The following is an 18002-nucleotide window of genomic DNA, read 5'->3' as shown; positions in this document are numbered from 1 at the left end:
GAGTGACTGTAAACAGAATAATACAGGAGCTTGACTAACCAAACCACCTAAAAGTACAGGTTACAGGTTTGAAACTGGTTTGTTGCATTTAATCAAAGTTGTACTGGGTAACAGCAACATTTTAACTGTATTAGACGACGTTGATCAGTCCCAGATTAGAAGAGTTAAGACAGGACAAAACTGGAGATTAGAAATCAGGACAAAGCACAGATGATGCCTTTTTAATATTTTATACTTGCTTTTAAGATTGTTTCCTCGCCCGTTTAATCATCCACATTAATTAAGTCTCCTTATTAAATCTGTGTGAAAAAAACAAAACAAAATGAAACAAAAAACTAGAGGAGCCAAGATGGGTGGGGATTAAAAAAAAAAAAAGAACTGTAGCAACCTTTGTTGGATCTGAGCGCTGCGTAAAGCTACTGCCCTTCATTTCTGATCATCGGAGTGTTATGCCATCCAGTCGACTGTAATGATATCCAGTGGCAATGATTACAGAAGTGTGAAGCAGATGAGGCTCCAATGGGCCACATGGGGATACTGCTCTGTGTAATACTGAGGGCTGAGAGGATGACGAATGAAGAGAGCGACACAGTTGTCAGGATGAAGCAAGAACACACTGATGCCATGGGGCAGCCTGTCCTGAAGTTACTTGCGCAACAGCAAGATGTCTTAAGACCCCAACCCTTGGAAAGGGAGTCCATGACAAAACAATCAAAGAAGCGAGTTGCAGGGTTGCATACTGGGTCATGTTCAGCACTGTACAAAAGTCTTGAGCTACACCTTATTTCTTTATATCTTCCTTCCATTAGTACATTTTTCAAAGCGGTTCTGAGCAATAGTTCAATAGGCTGCTTGAAGGTCTGTCAAAGTTTTTCTTTGGATTGGCTTCTTTTTCACTCACATTCAGTCCAGTTTTTGTACCTGACCTTTCCTAGAGTAATGTGCGTTTTTTTTTTTTTTTTTTAATTTACTGAACCACTTAACACTGACCTAAGAATCATTCAAGCATAAACTGAAAATCAATAGCAACAGATTTTTGAAATGTTGGTTCAAATCGTCATCATTTTCTACAGAGGATTTAAGGAGTGAGTGAGTGTCTATGGCCGTTTGTAACACATGGTGGAGGGCCTGTCATGGTTTGGGGCTGAATCTCAGACAGTGGTGTTGGAGATCTTATCAAAAGTGATGGAATTATAAACAAACAAAAGTAAGGCCAGATTTTGATCTACCATGCAATACCAGCTGGTAAGCATCTGATTAGCAGTGGCTTCATTTTTCAGCATGACAGTGATTCCAAATGGTTCCAGTGAAGGAAAAACTTTTAAAAAACAGAAAACAAAACAAAACCACACACACAGTGGAACATTATCATTCATGGATTGGCCTCCTAAGAGCCTGAACCACAAGATTACTAAAGCAGCGTGGGAATGTGAAGGCCCTTCAGGAGGTCTGGAGAACTATTCTTAAGACTATTTAAAGAAATTACAAGAAAGCTGCCTAAGAGAGTTCATGCTGTGTTGAAGAATTAGGGTAGTCGTACAAAATTTCAACTTTAAAGTTCATTAGAACTGTTCAAACTCTGTTGTTACCTTATATGCTGCATCCTACAATGTATCTATCATTGTGGGAGACTATAAATACCTTGGAGTACACATTGACAATTAAACTGGACTGGGCTACAAACACCACAGCACTTTACAGAAAGGGCCAGAGTCGTCTCTATTTTTTGAGGCAACTGAGGTCCTTCAACATCTGCCAGAAAATGCTCAGGATTTTCTACGAGTCTGTTGTGGCCAGTGCGATCCTCTATGCTGTTGCATGCTGGGGGAGCAGGCTGAGGGTCGCAGACGCCAACAGACTCGATAAACTGATCCGTAAGGCCAGTAATGTTGTGGGGATGGAGCTGGACTCCCTAATGCTGGGCAGACACTGTGCAATTTTTTCAGTCGCGATTCAGCTCCTGCTCAAACTGCACGATTGACTCGCAGGGGTTAGAAGTTTGTAGGTCACGATACAGGGTCTCACACTAGGCCCGATGCTCTGATGCGACCTGAGTGCTCAAACTGTGCGTCCATAAAATGAAGGTTATAACAGAAATTCTGTCGCTCGCTCTCCCTCTCTGTCTTTCACTCACACAGACACGCACACCACCACCATCAACTTTGCTAAATTGCTAATGAAAAACATTGATCAGGCAGCTGTGATTGAGCAGCAATGTAAATCCAAATATTTTCACGGTTGTTGCGGTCGTGATAATTTTGTGAGGCCACATCGAAAAGGCTCGGATGAGCTTTCCAAAGTTCTACAAGTGCCTCCATCGCTTGTGTCCAGATCACACGCTGCACTGCCGTGCTACTCCGTCTTTTTCGCCGACATTTATATGTTTGCGCGTGCGCAGCGATTGCTGACCGGGAGCTGGTCGTGAGGTGTTAATCACTTCTCGTTACCCCACGTATACTACACGATGCACGACGCACGATGAAGGCCAAAATTGGGCCGATCGCCAAAACGGTCGCACGACTCAAAAATCGGCTCAAAATGGGCCAAAAATCGCACAGTGTAAGCCCGGCATTAAGGTGGTGTCGGCGAGGCAGATGTTGTCCAAGATAAAGACAATGTTGGATAACACCTCCCACTCACTCCATGACATGCTGGTCAGTCACAGGAGCACGTTCAGTGACACAGGAAATCATTCCTGCCTGTGGTCATCTCCCTGTAAAACTCCTCCACTTAACACACTGTTTACTGCAATAGCTACACCCTTCTTGCAAATGTCCTTTTTCAGCTATTTATTAATAAGTGACTTTTATGTATATATTTGCATGTATATATTGTGCTATTCTTAGTTAGTGTATTGTCTGTCTTTGTTAATGTTTGTTTATAATGGAGCACTGTAATGAAAAATAATTTCCCCCAGGGATCAATAAAGTATTCTGATTCTGATTCATGTATGTTTGCATGTTTCAGGACTTTTACACATTCTGGTACCTTAACATTCGGTGAGATTTTTAACAGTTTCTAATCCACCGGTAAAATAATTTTTATCATATATATTCATACTTTAGTAAAACATATATGTGGTTAATGCGTAAACACTGAACCCAGAACTATATAAAATCTAACTCCTACTGATGCAAATGATGTGCCGCACTTTAATAACCCTGCCAACCCCCAAAAAAGCCTTTACCATGTAAACATAGGTAAGTATTTACCTATGAAATGGAAGAAAACATACAATTGCTTTCAGCAGCTGAAATACATCATCTGCCTTATTCTTTTCTTTTTGCAAAAGATGAAAAAGACACATTCAAAGCCAAGGACACCTCCGCGGAATGAGTAACTTAAAATTTTTCACAGTGAACTGAAACTCGCTGATTACGCCTCTAAAGCTTTATTGTGCTCAATGGCAGATAACCTTGGTGGCAGATATTCACTCAACAACACTCATTACTGACAAGTGAAAGGAACAGAACATCTGTTATTACTTTTAATCAAGTTTCAAGAGTGTGCTGGACTTTTTCATTTCAAACAAAAAAAGCTTGAGAAGGAGATAGTGGGTTTTAATCGCATTTGTCGCAAACAAAACTCTGTGTCTTCAAGAGTTACAAAAACACAACAATAATCAAATTTTCCTTTTTCTTCATTTGAGCTGCAAATTAACTGCTGCACTAACGGCATTAACACCATTCAGTCCGCAAGATGATCTAAATGACATTGATGTTGTGTGTGTTTGTGTGTGAGTGTGTAGGTTCAAAGAACACAAACAAAAACACACTAGACTAGAGTCTAACAGAAAATATCCTTTTCTTCTGTATAAATGCTGTTGCTCAGTTGTGTCGCCCAGCTGAAAATCCTATTATTTTTTGGGACGTATCTACCTGAAAGGGAACTCACACAGACTAACGCACGCAGATATGAACAACCCACAAAAAAGCTGACTAATCATGAGCCAACTTCATCTGCAAAAACATTTCCCGAGGGATCCACACACTTCAGCACTTGGCTACACAAATACATGCACACGTAAAATCTTTACATTTATAAAGAGACACCTACAGCGTCACACTCCTAAAGACAAAAGTGCAAAGACCAAGACAAACATTGTTGAATAAATATGGCAACCTTGAGTCTGTTTAGAAGGAGAGCTACTTTGCTCAATTACCTACAAAATACCTTTAATCTTATCCATGTGCAAGTCCATTATCTGTAAGTCACATTGGTGCACTGACAGAGTCAAGCTTCTGAATACAACCAGCACACAATTAATATAGCCTCCACTTAGACTGAATATTAAACTAAAGAGAAAAACAAAACAATATGAAGTCACGTAGAATTGATTTCTTAAGTCTCTGGGAGTGTATTAGAGAAAAAAATTTCAATATATGGTTTTTGGATAACGATCCCGACATTCATAATTTAAAACTATGAACAATTTGGACGTACATAACTCACAGCATTAGGACATTAACAGTCCTCGGTATCGACAAAAAAGTAAATAGCCACAATGACTTTTTGTGTGTCAGTTCAGTGGGAATGTTCATTAACATGTTGGCCCAAAACTCCCTGGATAAGGATAAGTATTACCATCCTGGAAAAGACTATTTCCCAAAGCATAACACACACACACACACACACCACTAGATCTCCTCACTGTAGTGATCAAGGGTTTGGGTTTATTAAAATTTGTTCCCTGTTACGAATAAATCTTTTGCAATTATTAACTAAACAAACAGCTGACTGACAGTGGTCACTTATGGGGAGCATTGGCAATATATGGTTGGATACAGGACCAGGCTGAGCTTAGAACAGGAGAGCGACACTCTATGTCTGCAAGACAAGTGTTCAAGATGAGCTGAGATGGTGCAGCTGTGCAAGAAGTTAAATGGCTATTATCGGCAAAACTCTGCTTCTGTCTGAAAAGAATTGAGACAGATCACAAGCTGCAAGCTTAAAGCCTCACATTCCACTAACAGCTTGCACCCAGCCGAAGACCTGAATGATGGGACGTGCCTGACACGTTCCCCTCTAAACCATCCATCAGCGCTAGCCCACCAGCTCTACCTTTCCCACTAAAACAGGTCATGGGCCTCTCCACAGCTGCCTACCACACAGCAGTCCTCTCCTCCCCTAACACATGGTTGTCTCTTTCCTGGAGAGAAAGAGACAACTTTTCCTGGAGAGAGATGTTAACAGACTCTTCAAGAGACAAACCCCCACAAAGCAGCTGGGCCCGACTCCATGTCTCCATCCAACTTAAAGACGTCTTTAGACCTTACTAGAGACAATCCATGTGTCAACCTGTTTCAAGACCTGCACAATTGTTTCCACCCTCACAAACAAACAAACAAACAAACAAACAAACAAACAAACAAACAAACAAACAAACACCACCCATGATGACTACCAACCCATTAAAATACAATGTGACCCTACACTTCATTGTTCAGCACCTTCACCCGGTGAATCCACGCCAGGGTCCTGTCCGTGGAGTTCAGCTCAATTTTTAATTAACCATCATCCTGCTCGACTGCATAACAAGCTGTCCCTGCTGGGTGTGCCTGACACCACAGAGCACATGAAGCTGGGAAAACACAGATCATCACAGGTTCCTCCTAAGGTGGCGTTCTTTCCTCTCTACTAGTGATGTGAGCACCAGAATTAATGTGTGGGTGGGAATCTAAACATTACCATTTTGATTAAAAGCAGATGGGTTGAAGGTGACTGAAATATTACAGCACTAATGAGAAAAATAATAAAGATTAATGATGATAATAATAATGATTCTCTTTATTGTTGTCAGGCACAAATTAGCAGAATAAGTTGTCACTGTGCCAATTCTGGGGTCCATTTGTATTTATTTAAAGCATGCCTGCTTCAGTGTAATGCTACAAAATTGTTTCACATAACTCACATGTAACTGACTAAATTGAAAATAACTAGTTTCCTTGTTTGGCTAGCTGGGAGATGATTAATGGGATGCAGATAATGCATCACTACCCTCTGCTCTACACAGCTGCACCTTTACAACTGCAGGGTCACCAGTCTGCTCCTGAATGCTAAAGCTCGTGAAGTTTGAAGATGACCTGGTGTAGAGCTCAGTGCTAATCATGGACATAGTTGCAGATTTCAAGAACTTCCCAACTGTCCCCATCATTCTGTATGAATCCACAGTTGTCCCAAAGCTCCCTGTCACGCTCTCAGATTTAATTCATACAACAACAGAAGAAGTTTAACCTGCTGGGAAAAAAATGTCTACAGAATAAGTCCAAGACCATTTTTCACCTCCTTTGGCACCATAACATTGCCAATACCAAGGACAAAGGCGGACTCCAGTGCATCGTTCTGCTTAGAAGGTAATTAGGTGGAATCTGTCATCGCTTCGGGACCTGCACACTTTCAGGACCGCAAGGCAGATGGGAAAGATCTGGGCTGATCCACCCCACCATGGATGCAAATGTTTCTCCTCTGCCTAAATAACTTTTTTCTTTCTGCACCTGGTCCCCCTCCTCCCTCATACACACCTGCACACCTACAATAACACACTTTTATCCTTGCACTTTGCACGGTTTCTTACACTTAACACTGTGAACATTTGCACATTTCATTTTTTTGTGCATCCTATTGCATCCACTGCAATATTTTAAATAAATATTAACAGAATGCTTGAACAATGTCAAATCAGCTAACTCCACAAATACATTATTTTGTCTGTACTTGCTGTTCTTCTATGATAACAGAATATAAGGTTATCTAAAGTATATTTTACTTTTCTGTAAATCATGAACACACCACAAAAGCACCTGTACTTAGTTTCAATGACACCTACCTTCTTGTAGAGAGAGCGCAGGTCTCTGTACTGCCACATACTGCTGAGGACTTGAGAAGCTGCCTTTACCACCTTTGCTGAGTGTCTGCATAAAGACAAAGACAGAAGAATTATTTCAAATTGACCTCACGTCATAGTCATGCTGTCCCTTATTTTTTTTACAAAAAGTGTGCAGGCCAGGAGCACTTGTGAAAGTTTTAAGAATAAGAACACCATTGCTCTTTTCAACAGAGAAAAAGTTTCACTGCACGCAAACAGTTTTCAGATGAGTTTGAAATGACCCACTCTACCATGCTAATGGTCCCACCTCTGCCACTCAGATGAAAAATGACTCTAGTCAGAGTCAGTTCATAAGGCCTGCCCCCCTAATGGCTCCAGCGGGAAGCAGAAGGATGTTCATTTTCAATTTGGCCAAAACAAAAATCATTGTCAAAACAAGCTTCACTCTGAGTTTTACAATTTCACACTAAAAAGAGCAAGAAGAGTTTGGACGACTGAACAATGTAGTAATGGTATCACCAGTAAACCACTGCATTAGCATTAGTTTCACATGACTACAGTGATTCCCAGGAAACAGCTTGCAGAACCTCGATGTTAGATCATGAAAAAAATATTTAAATTCCAGTGTTTTTTTTTGTTTTGTTTTGTTTTTTTACAGCAAAGAGTCTTCAGCGAACGCTGGGAGTACTGGTATTTAAACAGCATCGTAACATGATTTTGATCATTACCAGATTACGATTACACAGCCGACATTTTGACATGTAAGAGCAGGAAAAGCACAGGTTTATTAAAAGTCGCTGCAAGATGCAACATGCAAATCTTCAGAAAATGAAAATGAAATTTGGGGACTGCAAAAATCATGTTGCTATTTGTTTGACATGTTGGTTTTAACCCAGCATTTATCGACATGATCGTTTTTGGAATAGTTGGGAGTTGTTTCTGTTTATAAACAGCCATTAAGTGCTTCTTATAGTTGTAGTGTAAGGGGTATTTTCCCAATCCAGTGTGCAATTGTGTGATTGGTACTGCTGATAATTAACATTTATTCTCAGCTTACCTTCCCCAAGAAAATAAAGATATGTTGGCTATTAGCAGATAACTACACTCACCATGAAATTTGCATTTGTGGAGGTTTCTTTCAGTACCTCAACCCTCTCGGTAATGGTGCCCTTGAGCACAGTTCCCTAAATAGGCCGAGTCCCTTACCATAACAATAAATCATCCTTTGACCTCCGTCTGATAACGTTCTGGTGTCATAGCAACTCCTGACCTACTGGTTGCCATAGCAGCTACGCAGAACACCCTGCCCAGTCTCCCACGAAAATATATATTGGCTGCATCTTGCTTGTTGTTCTCCAGCTGTCTTTTTTGCAGATGAAGGGTGATAGGGAAGGCGGACGCAGTTATGTATGAATGATGGATGTGTAGCCACATTAAGGCACTGGTTGTTAATGACAACCTAAATTGAATCATGACTGAATGATGTTGTGACAGGTAACAATAAAATACTGAAGCCTTCTTGGATTTAAGCTACTTGTTATTAAGATCTAGTTGTGTTAACCTGAGGAAAACAATTAATGCAGAGCAATCTAAATCTTTTACTTTTACATGTTTTGATGACAGTATTCAAATTTTAGATATTAATATTAACATTAGAACAAATCAAACAATGTACCATGTTATAGAAAAAAAAAACCTCATGTCTGTGAAGCCAACACATGCCGCGAACGGTACAGGATTTTTTTCTCCTGCTAAAATTCTGAAAACAATATCTCACATATCATTAATATACATAGAGCGTAATATCAGCACCAGTGCCCGTAAATTTGCTTTGCAAGGAAGACCATTTAAAAATGAAACCCTGAGGTACTTCTCTGACAAAAACACTGCTAATTACAGTATTGTTTTCTTCCATGTGATAAACCATTTCAAGAAAACTACTGTAATGCATTTTAAATCAAGCATCTACCAAAGGATGAAGTATTAATGGTAGTATTTGTCGTATACTGTGTGTTTGTTTTCTTTGAACAGTCTACCTTGCATAATTCAGTTAGTTTTCACTTTTTGGTTATTCTCCTTTCTTGTGCTTGAAGAAAAACTGTGTTTTGCCAGTGTCTAAATCCCGAGATGTCTAAAGCACAGCATCATCTTCCGCCAAAGGTTCGAAAGATTCACTTCTGCGGTGGAAAAAGCAGAGGCAGAAGAGTCTTTAACCTCCTGAGATCCTTAGTTTTCATATGGGGACATTACATTTGGGCTTTTCTGCAATTCACATGTCATTCTGCTCAATACAGTCTAATATACTTATGTTACAGCAGGTTTACTGCTATTATAGTTTGTTTCATTTTGTGAAACTCCTGTATTGTTTTGTGATGTTTGTATTGTTAATGGAAAGAAAATGTTAGCCTGTACGGGGACTGGTGTGGCATCGCTACAGCCTCGAGGCCACGTCCTATGTGGGCAGTAACGCGTTACTTGTAAACATGTAACTGATTACTTTTTTCAAGTAACGAGTAAAGTAAGGGATTACTATTGCAAAAACGGTAATTAGATTACCATTACTTTCCCGTAGGAACACTGCGTTACTGTGTTACTAAAATTGTGATTTTTTTGCTAGAATTTCTCATGACAGTGACGTAAGCGAGTGCGACGTTTGTGACAACAGCTGTGTGCAGATCAACAATGGATAATAAATCGAGTGCGGGAGAGAGTATGAGCGTACAGCGTTTAAAGCGTGGAAGTACTGACCTTACTTTGAGTTTGATTCCATAAAAAGTGACAAAAACATTAGTGTCCGCTGTGCGTGGGAAGAAAACTTCTTTTTACAGTGAAAAAAACCCCCTAAACTTCCAAGCAAGCACCGAGTGCACTCCGACGTAATGGGAAACTCACAGAGAAACTTGCGGATTCTTCAACTGACCGCTGCGGCACACCTGCACCAGGGCAAACCTCCGCCTACTCCACTCCTGCTTTACAGGTGAAAATAGAGCAACAGGACCGCTAGTCGTTGATTTTATTTATTTTCTGCTGTGTTTTACTTGCATCTATTTGAACGAGTGAGTGTAAACACAAAAAAATATTTTCTTTTATGTGCTGGAATGTGCAGAAAATAGGTTTAAATGTTAAACAAACTTCTTCCAGTCAGAGAATGTTGCATATAATTTAATGTTTGCTTGATGCATAAAGTCTGTGAAGGTTCTCAGTCATCCAGGTCATCGTAGTCAAAGGAGCTGGCAAAGAAAAGCGTCTGGACTTCTTTAAGTTGCTTGAAGACGTTTCACCTCTCATCCGAGAAGCTTCTTCAGTTCTAAGGTCAAATGGTGGAGAGTCCCAGATTTAAACCCAGTGGGAGTATCCCCACAGAGGGACAAAAGGACCCCCTGATGATCCTCTAATCGCCTGAGCCAAGGTGTGAAAATGGGTGTGGGTCCCAATCAGCCAGGGTTTCGGGTGAGTTCATTGTGAAACCTGGCCCCACCTTATGATGCGAATTCCTGAGGTCAGATGGCCCAGGATGTGAGTGGGCGTTAAGGCGTCTGGGAAGGGATCTCAAAACTGGATTATAGATGGCAGAGAGTTGGTGTCATAAACCACCACCTCTGTTCAAAGATGGTCGCTCACAGTGGACATAGATGGCTTCTTTCACTCCTCTTTCAAACCATCTGTCCTCTCTGTCCAAAATGTGAACATTGGCATCCTCGAAAGAGTGTCCTTTATCCTTAAGATGCAGATGGACAGCTGAGTCTTGTCCTGTGGAGGTGGCTCTTCTGTGTTGTGCCATGTGCTTGTGAAGTGGCTGTTTGGTCTCTCCAATGTAGATGTCTGGGCATCCCTCGCTGCACTGTACCGCATACACCACATTGTTAAGTTTGTGTTTTGGAGTTTTGTCTTTGGGATGAACCAGTTTCTGTGTGAGTGTGTTGCTGGGTCTGAAGTACACTGGGATGTGATGCTTGGAGAAAACTCTCCTGAGTTTTTCTGATACACCGGCTACATAGGGGATGACAATGTTGTTGCGTCTGTCTTTCTTATCCTCCCTCGCTGGTGTCTGATCTTCTTTTCTGTGCCTCTTTGCTGACTTTATGAACGCCCAACTAGGATAACCGCACGTTTTGAGTGCTTCCTTTACATGTGTGTGTTCCTTCTTTTTTCCTTCAGGCTTAGAGGGAACATGTTCTGCCCGGTGGTGTAGGGTCCTAATTACTCCAAGTTTGTGTTCCAGAGGGTGATGGGAGTCAAACAGGAGGTACTGGTCTGTGTGTGTGGGCTTTCGGTAAACTTCGATGTTGAGGTTGCCATTCTCTTCAATGTGCACAGCGCAGTCCAGGAAAGGCAAACAGTCGTCCTTTGTGTCTTCCCTGGTGAACTTGATGTTTTTATCCACAGCGTTGATGTGCGCAGTGAAGGATTCCACTTCTTGTGTCTTGATTTTGACCCAGGTGTCGTCTACATATCTGTACCAGTGGCTGGGTACTCTTCCTTTGAAAGAGCCAAGAGCCTTTCTTTCCACTTCCTCCATGTAAAGGTTGGCTACAATAGGTGACACGGGGGAGCCCATGGCACAGCCATGTTTTTGTCTGTAGAAGCCTTCGTTGTATTTGAAGTGTGTTGTGGTAAGGCAGAGGTCTAACAGTGTGCAAATCTGATCGGGTGTGGAGTTTGTGTTGATGCTTAGTTCTGTTTGTTTGTTGTTTTGGCTTTAGTTCATCCTGAGGATTTTATACTCCTGAATTTTTGAATTTGTTGAATAAAAAATACAGTATTGTTTTTTTTCATAGAGAAGTTGTTGCCCCCAGGGTGCTTGGGTCTCAGGGAAATAGATGCCTTTTTCATGTCATGTCCAGGCCTCTTACACGGGACTTCAGTATATCAAAGAATGCTGTAAACTAAACCTATCCCCCGATGTCAGGACATCATTTCTATTCAAGTATTTATCATTTTTATTTATTTATTTATTATTGTTATATGTATTCTGTTTAGAAATCTTTGCTATTTATCAGGTTCAACTAATCCCAAACAGCTAAGAGAAATTTAAACAGGTGCTCAGGTTTTAGATTAAGGACATTTTTATAAAGACATTTTATACAATAAGTCCCATATTGTCCTTTAGATAATAGTGTATCTAAAGTGCTGTAGAAGATGTGGTATTTTAGCATTTCATGATGCAGATCTTATAGTGTAAAATAAACCGATGTTTACTGCTAAGAAGTTTTTGGTAGAAGTACAAATATCAAAATTTTCATTTTTAAAATTTAGTAGTTACTCACTTGTCTCCTTTGCTGCGGGCAATGCCGATGAGTTTTTCGATACCACCGGCATCACGTAGAGCTTTTGCGTTTTCCATGTTTTTGGTGATGACTTCATGCAGTGCGCAACAGATAGCAGTCACCGTGTCATCTGACATGGCCTTGCTGGGAGGGCCTGTGGTTCCAGAGGTCCCACTGCTGGTTGCATTATTGTTGCTGCTGCTGCTGCCTGGTAACCGATGGATCAAATCTCTCATTGCATATTTACCTGGAGAAAATGAAAGAAAGGAACAGGAATCCTTATTAACTTTTAATCTTCACACAGTTTTGTTTGAAGCAAGTCTGAGTGACAGTCACTGGATTTTGTGGACAACATTTTTTTTTTAAGTTAATATCACATGCAACCACTTAATAGAAAAAAAACTCCATAAAACTTCAGCTTGAGAGGGCACATTGCAAATCCTCTGATGCACACACTAATTTCAGGACTGCTGAAATTCCAATAAAAGGGGCGACTTTTGGTATTTCGGGGAAAAGGCTGGCATATTAAAAAACTGACATTCAAAGAACTGGCGAGATCGAAGCTCCAGAAAGACGGTGTAATTAAGAAGTACAGGAGATGTCAGATAGGAAGCACATGAATTATGAGAAAGTGAAACAGATGGGGATGAAAGTATTTAAAATCTAGGCTGTCAACAATACTTGTAATTTAAGCTCACCCACAGAGGAAGTCAGTAATGTTCTTGTGCAAGTTAGCTCAAAGAGACTTGAGAAGTGATATAGCTACTTTCAGCTGCTTCCTTATTCACAAGGGGTTGCACAGCACATATCTGCCCATGTTTGATTTGGCAGAGTTTTTACACTGGATGCCTTACTTAACACAACCCCAAAGAGATTTCTGTCTCCTACTGGAATCAAACCTTGGATCTTTTATACAACGGAGACACTCGAGAGGTGAATGAATGAAATTCCAGAAAATATCGTTTAAATGAGAAATGTTCGATGACGTGCATTCAAATGTCGACAATAATTCCTGAATCTTCCATTCAGAAAGTCACTACGGAGCGAAATATTAACATGACTGTGGACAAGGGCCAATATCAGTGAAAGTTATCAGAGCAAATATGTGATGAGGACGAGAAGCTGAGGGATTGAATAGATGAGGAGTGATTGTGCTGACTAAGGTGGTGGTAGGCATGAATCAAACATGAGCAGCAGTCAAAAAGTAGGAAACGCACTGACCATCACAAAACCCGTCAGTAACGCCTGAGTCAGGCTGAACCCCTGAGACATACCCCACAGGTCATGTTTCATGTAAAGAACAATCAACGTGGACACAGGGGTGAATACTGAATAATGAACAAGATGAAATGTGGTTAAATTTTTAACAAAGTCAACCATCAGAAAGGCGAGGATTAGCCTTTGGCTCCACAGCACTCACAAAGAGGTGCACTTCAATCAAGTGACCATCTTCACACGGATGACTCAGTGCGTACCTGCTATATGACGTGTTTTGCTGGAAGTGACAAAGCGCACCACTTTCTTTGTATACAAGGTTCGATAATGAACGGCTCCCTGACGTGACTCATACATCCCTTTAAAATTCATAAAAGTGCATATCTCCCACTGGTGCTGGATCAGATGAAAACAGTAAGTGCTACTGTTAGTGTGTAAATCAACTGTTGAATCATCCTCAAGTGCGCCATTACATCCTCTCTGGCAGCAGAGGAAACTCAGGCCAAAATACTCAATTTGCAATGAAGTGCTTTTGGATTTGACCAAGTGGTTTTTGTTTTGGAAATAAAAGCTTCTAAACAACTCATTTTGAGTAAAGCTACAGTATAAAGCTACTAAATACTCAGTACTTTGTATCAGAGGTCCAGTGTTTTGCAGATCTGTGGTTCTGTTTTGAATTTATTAAATTTCACTGAAAAATAATTATAATAAAAAATTATAACAGCAAAGAGATTGGTTTCTTCAGTTGTGGAATTAAGTTAGAGCAAAGTCTGAACCGAACATCTTTTTCTCATCTCCCGTCTTTTCTTTATTTGCTATTTATCAAACATTCTTCCACATTACACTGAATGATTTCCCCAGACCAATGCATCACAGTGATATCCACGCAGGCCCTACAGCCTCACGGTAAATCCCTCACTCATATTATGTCTAACAAGGCGTCGAGATCTGGGAAGGATTGAAACACCAAAGCAACACGGACAAAAGAGAGATCCTAGAATAACGTAACACAGGATATTGTAAGGGAGCAGTCACGTGCAAAAAGAGTAATGATGATTTTACACAACAAGCATTTCCGTCACACACTTCTGATTTCACAAAGGCAGCGAATGACGATGCTTAAAATACACACAGAGCTGGGTGGTTCTCTGCAGTCAGGACGTTGGTGGATTGAATCCCCGGCTTCTTCTGTCCATGTATCAAAGTATCCTTGAGCAAGACACTGAACCCTGAGACGCATCGATTGAATTGTGAGTGTGTGTCAGCTAAAAGTACTTTACTGTGGATAAAAGCAGTGTATGAATGTGAGATCAAGTGTGTGTCTTTGTTTGGGTGAATGAGACTTGTAGTAGAAGGCACTATATAAGCACCTGTTCACACACACACACACACACACACACACACACACACACACACACACACACACACAGATCCATCTGTAAGCATAGAGTTGAGAGTTAATTGGCCAAGTGTTATCACAGGCCGGCAGGCTGAACCGAGGTTAAGTGGTCACTGTCTTTTGGCTGTGGAGACACAGTTAAGCTACATTTCAAGAGGAAGACTCATTATTTGACTGACTTGAATCACACAGACTAATTCTTGACTGATTTGCTTGCTGATGATTGATTAATTTGCTGGCGAATTGCTTTATTTAATGATCTGACTAAATTCTGAGTGAGTGACTCAATTATTTACTGGCTGACTGCATGACTTATTTACTCACTGTCTGACAGACAGATAATTTACTCCTTGAGTGACTGACTGTATGATAAAGTTAGTGACTAATTTATCAAGTGACTGACTGCAGGTAATAACAGTAATGACAAAATGAGAGCATATCTGAGTCTATTAATCTAAATATTTTCTGCCTATAGACAGAAGTGCTGATAAGATGCCATCAGCATGTGCCTAAATATGCTTGCATATTGTGAGCGTGCACCTGCTTGTGTGCATGTTTGCATACACAGGTGTGTTCTTCTTAGTCTCACCAAAACTGCATTCATGACCAACTGTGAGTGAGCAGATTATAAGGAACGAGAGAGGGAAAGAGGTTGTAAGAGAAAGGGTAGAAGATGGTGGCAATCAGAAGTAATGTCTCAAGGACATAGAAACTCAGGAAAGAAAGCAAATGTTTTTGCTTACATATACATTGCGCTGAGACGGATGCAATGCTGAAGAATCAAACGGATAGGTCCTCGTTATTTCCAACCCTTCTAATAACAGTCTTGTTAGAGGAAGAGGCTGCATCCCGATAATCAGTGAGAGCTGAGACAGAAATCCTCCATACACACAAACACACCCAACAAACCAAGACAGCTAAGCATACACACCAATACGCATCTCATCTCAAACGAGACGACGCTCATTATCTGGCTTTCCGTTTGTTTGCTTCGGTTTTTGACTTGTTTATTCTGTTTTTGTAGGATTTTTCCAAGTTACCTGTTTTGATGTGAAATATATAAGACATTATTCATATTATAGTTTGAATCCAATTTTTACAAGATAATGTTTTGTCTCTGGGGAGCTTTATTGTGTTTTTATCAGCTCACAGCATTTATCATAAAACAAATATTAATATTGCATGAGGAAATGAATCGCAGAGCCTAAATTAAAGCAAAGCTACGCTCAGACGCCACTTTAGCCAAATACAATCTGGCCTCTTCCCTACACTGAGACATATGATACCGAGAGCCTGCAAGAAGCTTATTGATGAATTATAGATTAATATAAATGAGAGGGAGTTGCTGCACTTTCCTAATGTCAGTACAAAATTCAACACATTTTATAGCTTAATCTTTTGATGTGCTCATTACCCTGCTGGAGATACCGCTTGTTAAAGCGCAGCGCTGGAGTTTACTTACTACTAAGTATACAATCCATCTCTCGTAAGTCTAACGTATTTAAACGAGGGATAATTAGAAATGGTTAGAAAGAGTACAGATACAAATGGGTTTAATAACTCATTATATTGTAGTACAAACAACTAGAAGCCAAACTGAATGTCAAAGCCAGAAACTTTATATAGCAATATTTCATGTAATCTCACAGTGATCATAAGTGCACGCACACGGAAGAAATAATCGAGCTGAGGAGAGGATTAAGACGGATATTTTTTTTTTTCGTTACGAGTGGGTTGTGACTCATTCTATTTTAAAATCCTAATGTGGCACCTCTACATGCTAGTGTGCAATCTCCCCTCTACTCTTATATCTACTTTCTTTGTCGCTGAAATGTGAGCTAGACCCCGAACATGTCCTCAAGGAGGGAAACAAGCCCTGTGCTGATCACGGCACAGTCTAATAAACCTGTATTACACAACTCCTCCAATATAGCTATCTTCACCTGGGAGGCAGAGCTGGTAATGTATTCCTGTGCTGCATTCCCTCATGTGTCGCTAACTCCCGCTGAGCAGGGCGTGCTTCATCAGGGCCATAATGGCTGATTTGATTTAAAGAGATCCAATTACCCTCAACAATGGAGCGATTTGATTGTTTACTGACAGAGAAGGGGGAGTGTTATTGAAGTAAAATTGGAGGTAATTGTCTCAGGGAGATGTGGGGAAAGATGACACTGCCTGATTGGTTGTGGCGTCCGGCTGTCTGAGATAAAGGATGGTTAATACACGGTTATCAGTGACTGGGTCGGGGTCCCAAAGGTGGGCTGGTGAATGCTTCCAGGTATCAGAAGCTTCTGGCAAAATTATTTTTTTTTAACCTCTTCTGTGTTTTCTGAAGTTGTTACAGGCTGAATAAAAGCTAACGACTCTATGAAAGTTTACCGCTCGAATAAACAAATCAAACATGACTTGTGACGATGATGTTTTCATAAAAGCGTGAATTTGATGATGGAAAATGAATACACGTTGGGAATACAGTTATATGTGCAACTGAAGAGTTTGCTATGGTGCCTCGAATTATTATACAAACAGGCAGTCTAATAAAAACAGGTAACTGCGGTCTAAATAGAAAAAAGTATATAAAGGAAGCCACTATAAAAACATTCTGTGACAGATCTAATTTTTAGGTGCATCTGTGTGATTTGAATCAGTGTCTCAAGGGTGATTTCATCAGCAGTACATCACCTCATTGACAGGGGGTGCCAGATTCAAAGCAACAGGGTGTTGCTTTCTATTTGCAGGGGATATTCCTTTATTGAAAGCATAGAAGTGATGCGGGCAACATCCTTTGATGTCAGACAGTCAGATTTCACACTCAATATGCAGCCATACACCAAGATTACATCAACATATAAACCCTGAAGACATCTGTAAACATTAATGCTGTCATTCTGAGATGCATGATGATTATTGGCACAAAATATACTGATTTTCTTACTTAAATCACCAACGGAAACACACACACTCTGGTTAATGGCTTGTTTGGAAAGCACATGAACTGAAGTTTATGTCCACACAGGAGTGGAAACCGCAATCGCACGCACCCTGCAGCCAAACGATCAAAATCTTCATCAAGCAGAAATAAATATGAATAACCTAAAGAAACTGGCTGATTTCCCCACAGCAATAGGAAGTGTATTCCTTTTAACTTCCAAATAAATAAATAGGCTTCAGACGAGAGTACAGACATGAAACACAGCAGGTTTAAAAGGTCAGAAATGGAGGTAAATTGGAAAGTGGCATGCTGTTGCTTCCCAGTAATAAACTATTCTGGCTTCCTGCGCTTGGTTTTTCACAC

At 40.5% G+C, this 18002-nt stretch overlaps 1 protein-coding gene across 4 annotated transcripts in view; it reads right to left on the bottom strand.

Annotated features, from left to right (window-relative positions):
- The window catches only part of ctnnd2a (catenin (cadherin-associated protein), delta 2a), a 253658-nt gene that overhangs the window by 15531 nt on the left and 220125 nt on the right, over window positions 1–18002 (bottom strand). For all 4 annotated transcript variants that reach the window (XM_087846074.1, XM_087846077.1, XM_087846075.1 and 1 more), the window contains 2 exons: window positions 12094–12340; window positions 6827–6911 (listed from right to left, as the gene is read on the bottom strand). In XM_087846074.1, coding sequence (XP_087702200.1) covers window positions 6827–6911; window positions 12094–12340 — 332 coding nt within the window. The remainder of the gene's footprint in view (window positions 1–6826; window positions 6912–12093; window positions 12341–18002) is intronic.

This window comes from Neolamprologus brichardi, chromosome 9, assembly GCF_056152115.1.
Source record: "Neolamprologus brichardi isolate AB-2024 chromosome 9, ASM5615211v1, whole genome shotgun sequence".
Lineage (NCBI taxonomy): Eukaryota > Metazoa > Chordata > Actinopteri > Cichliformes > Cichlidae > Neolamprologus > Neolamprologus brichardi.
This window is presented reverse-complemented; position numbering and strand designations above follow the sequence as displayed.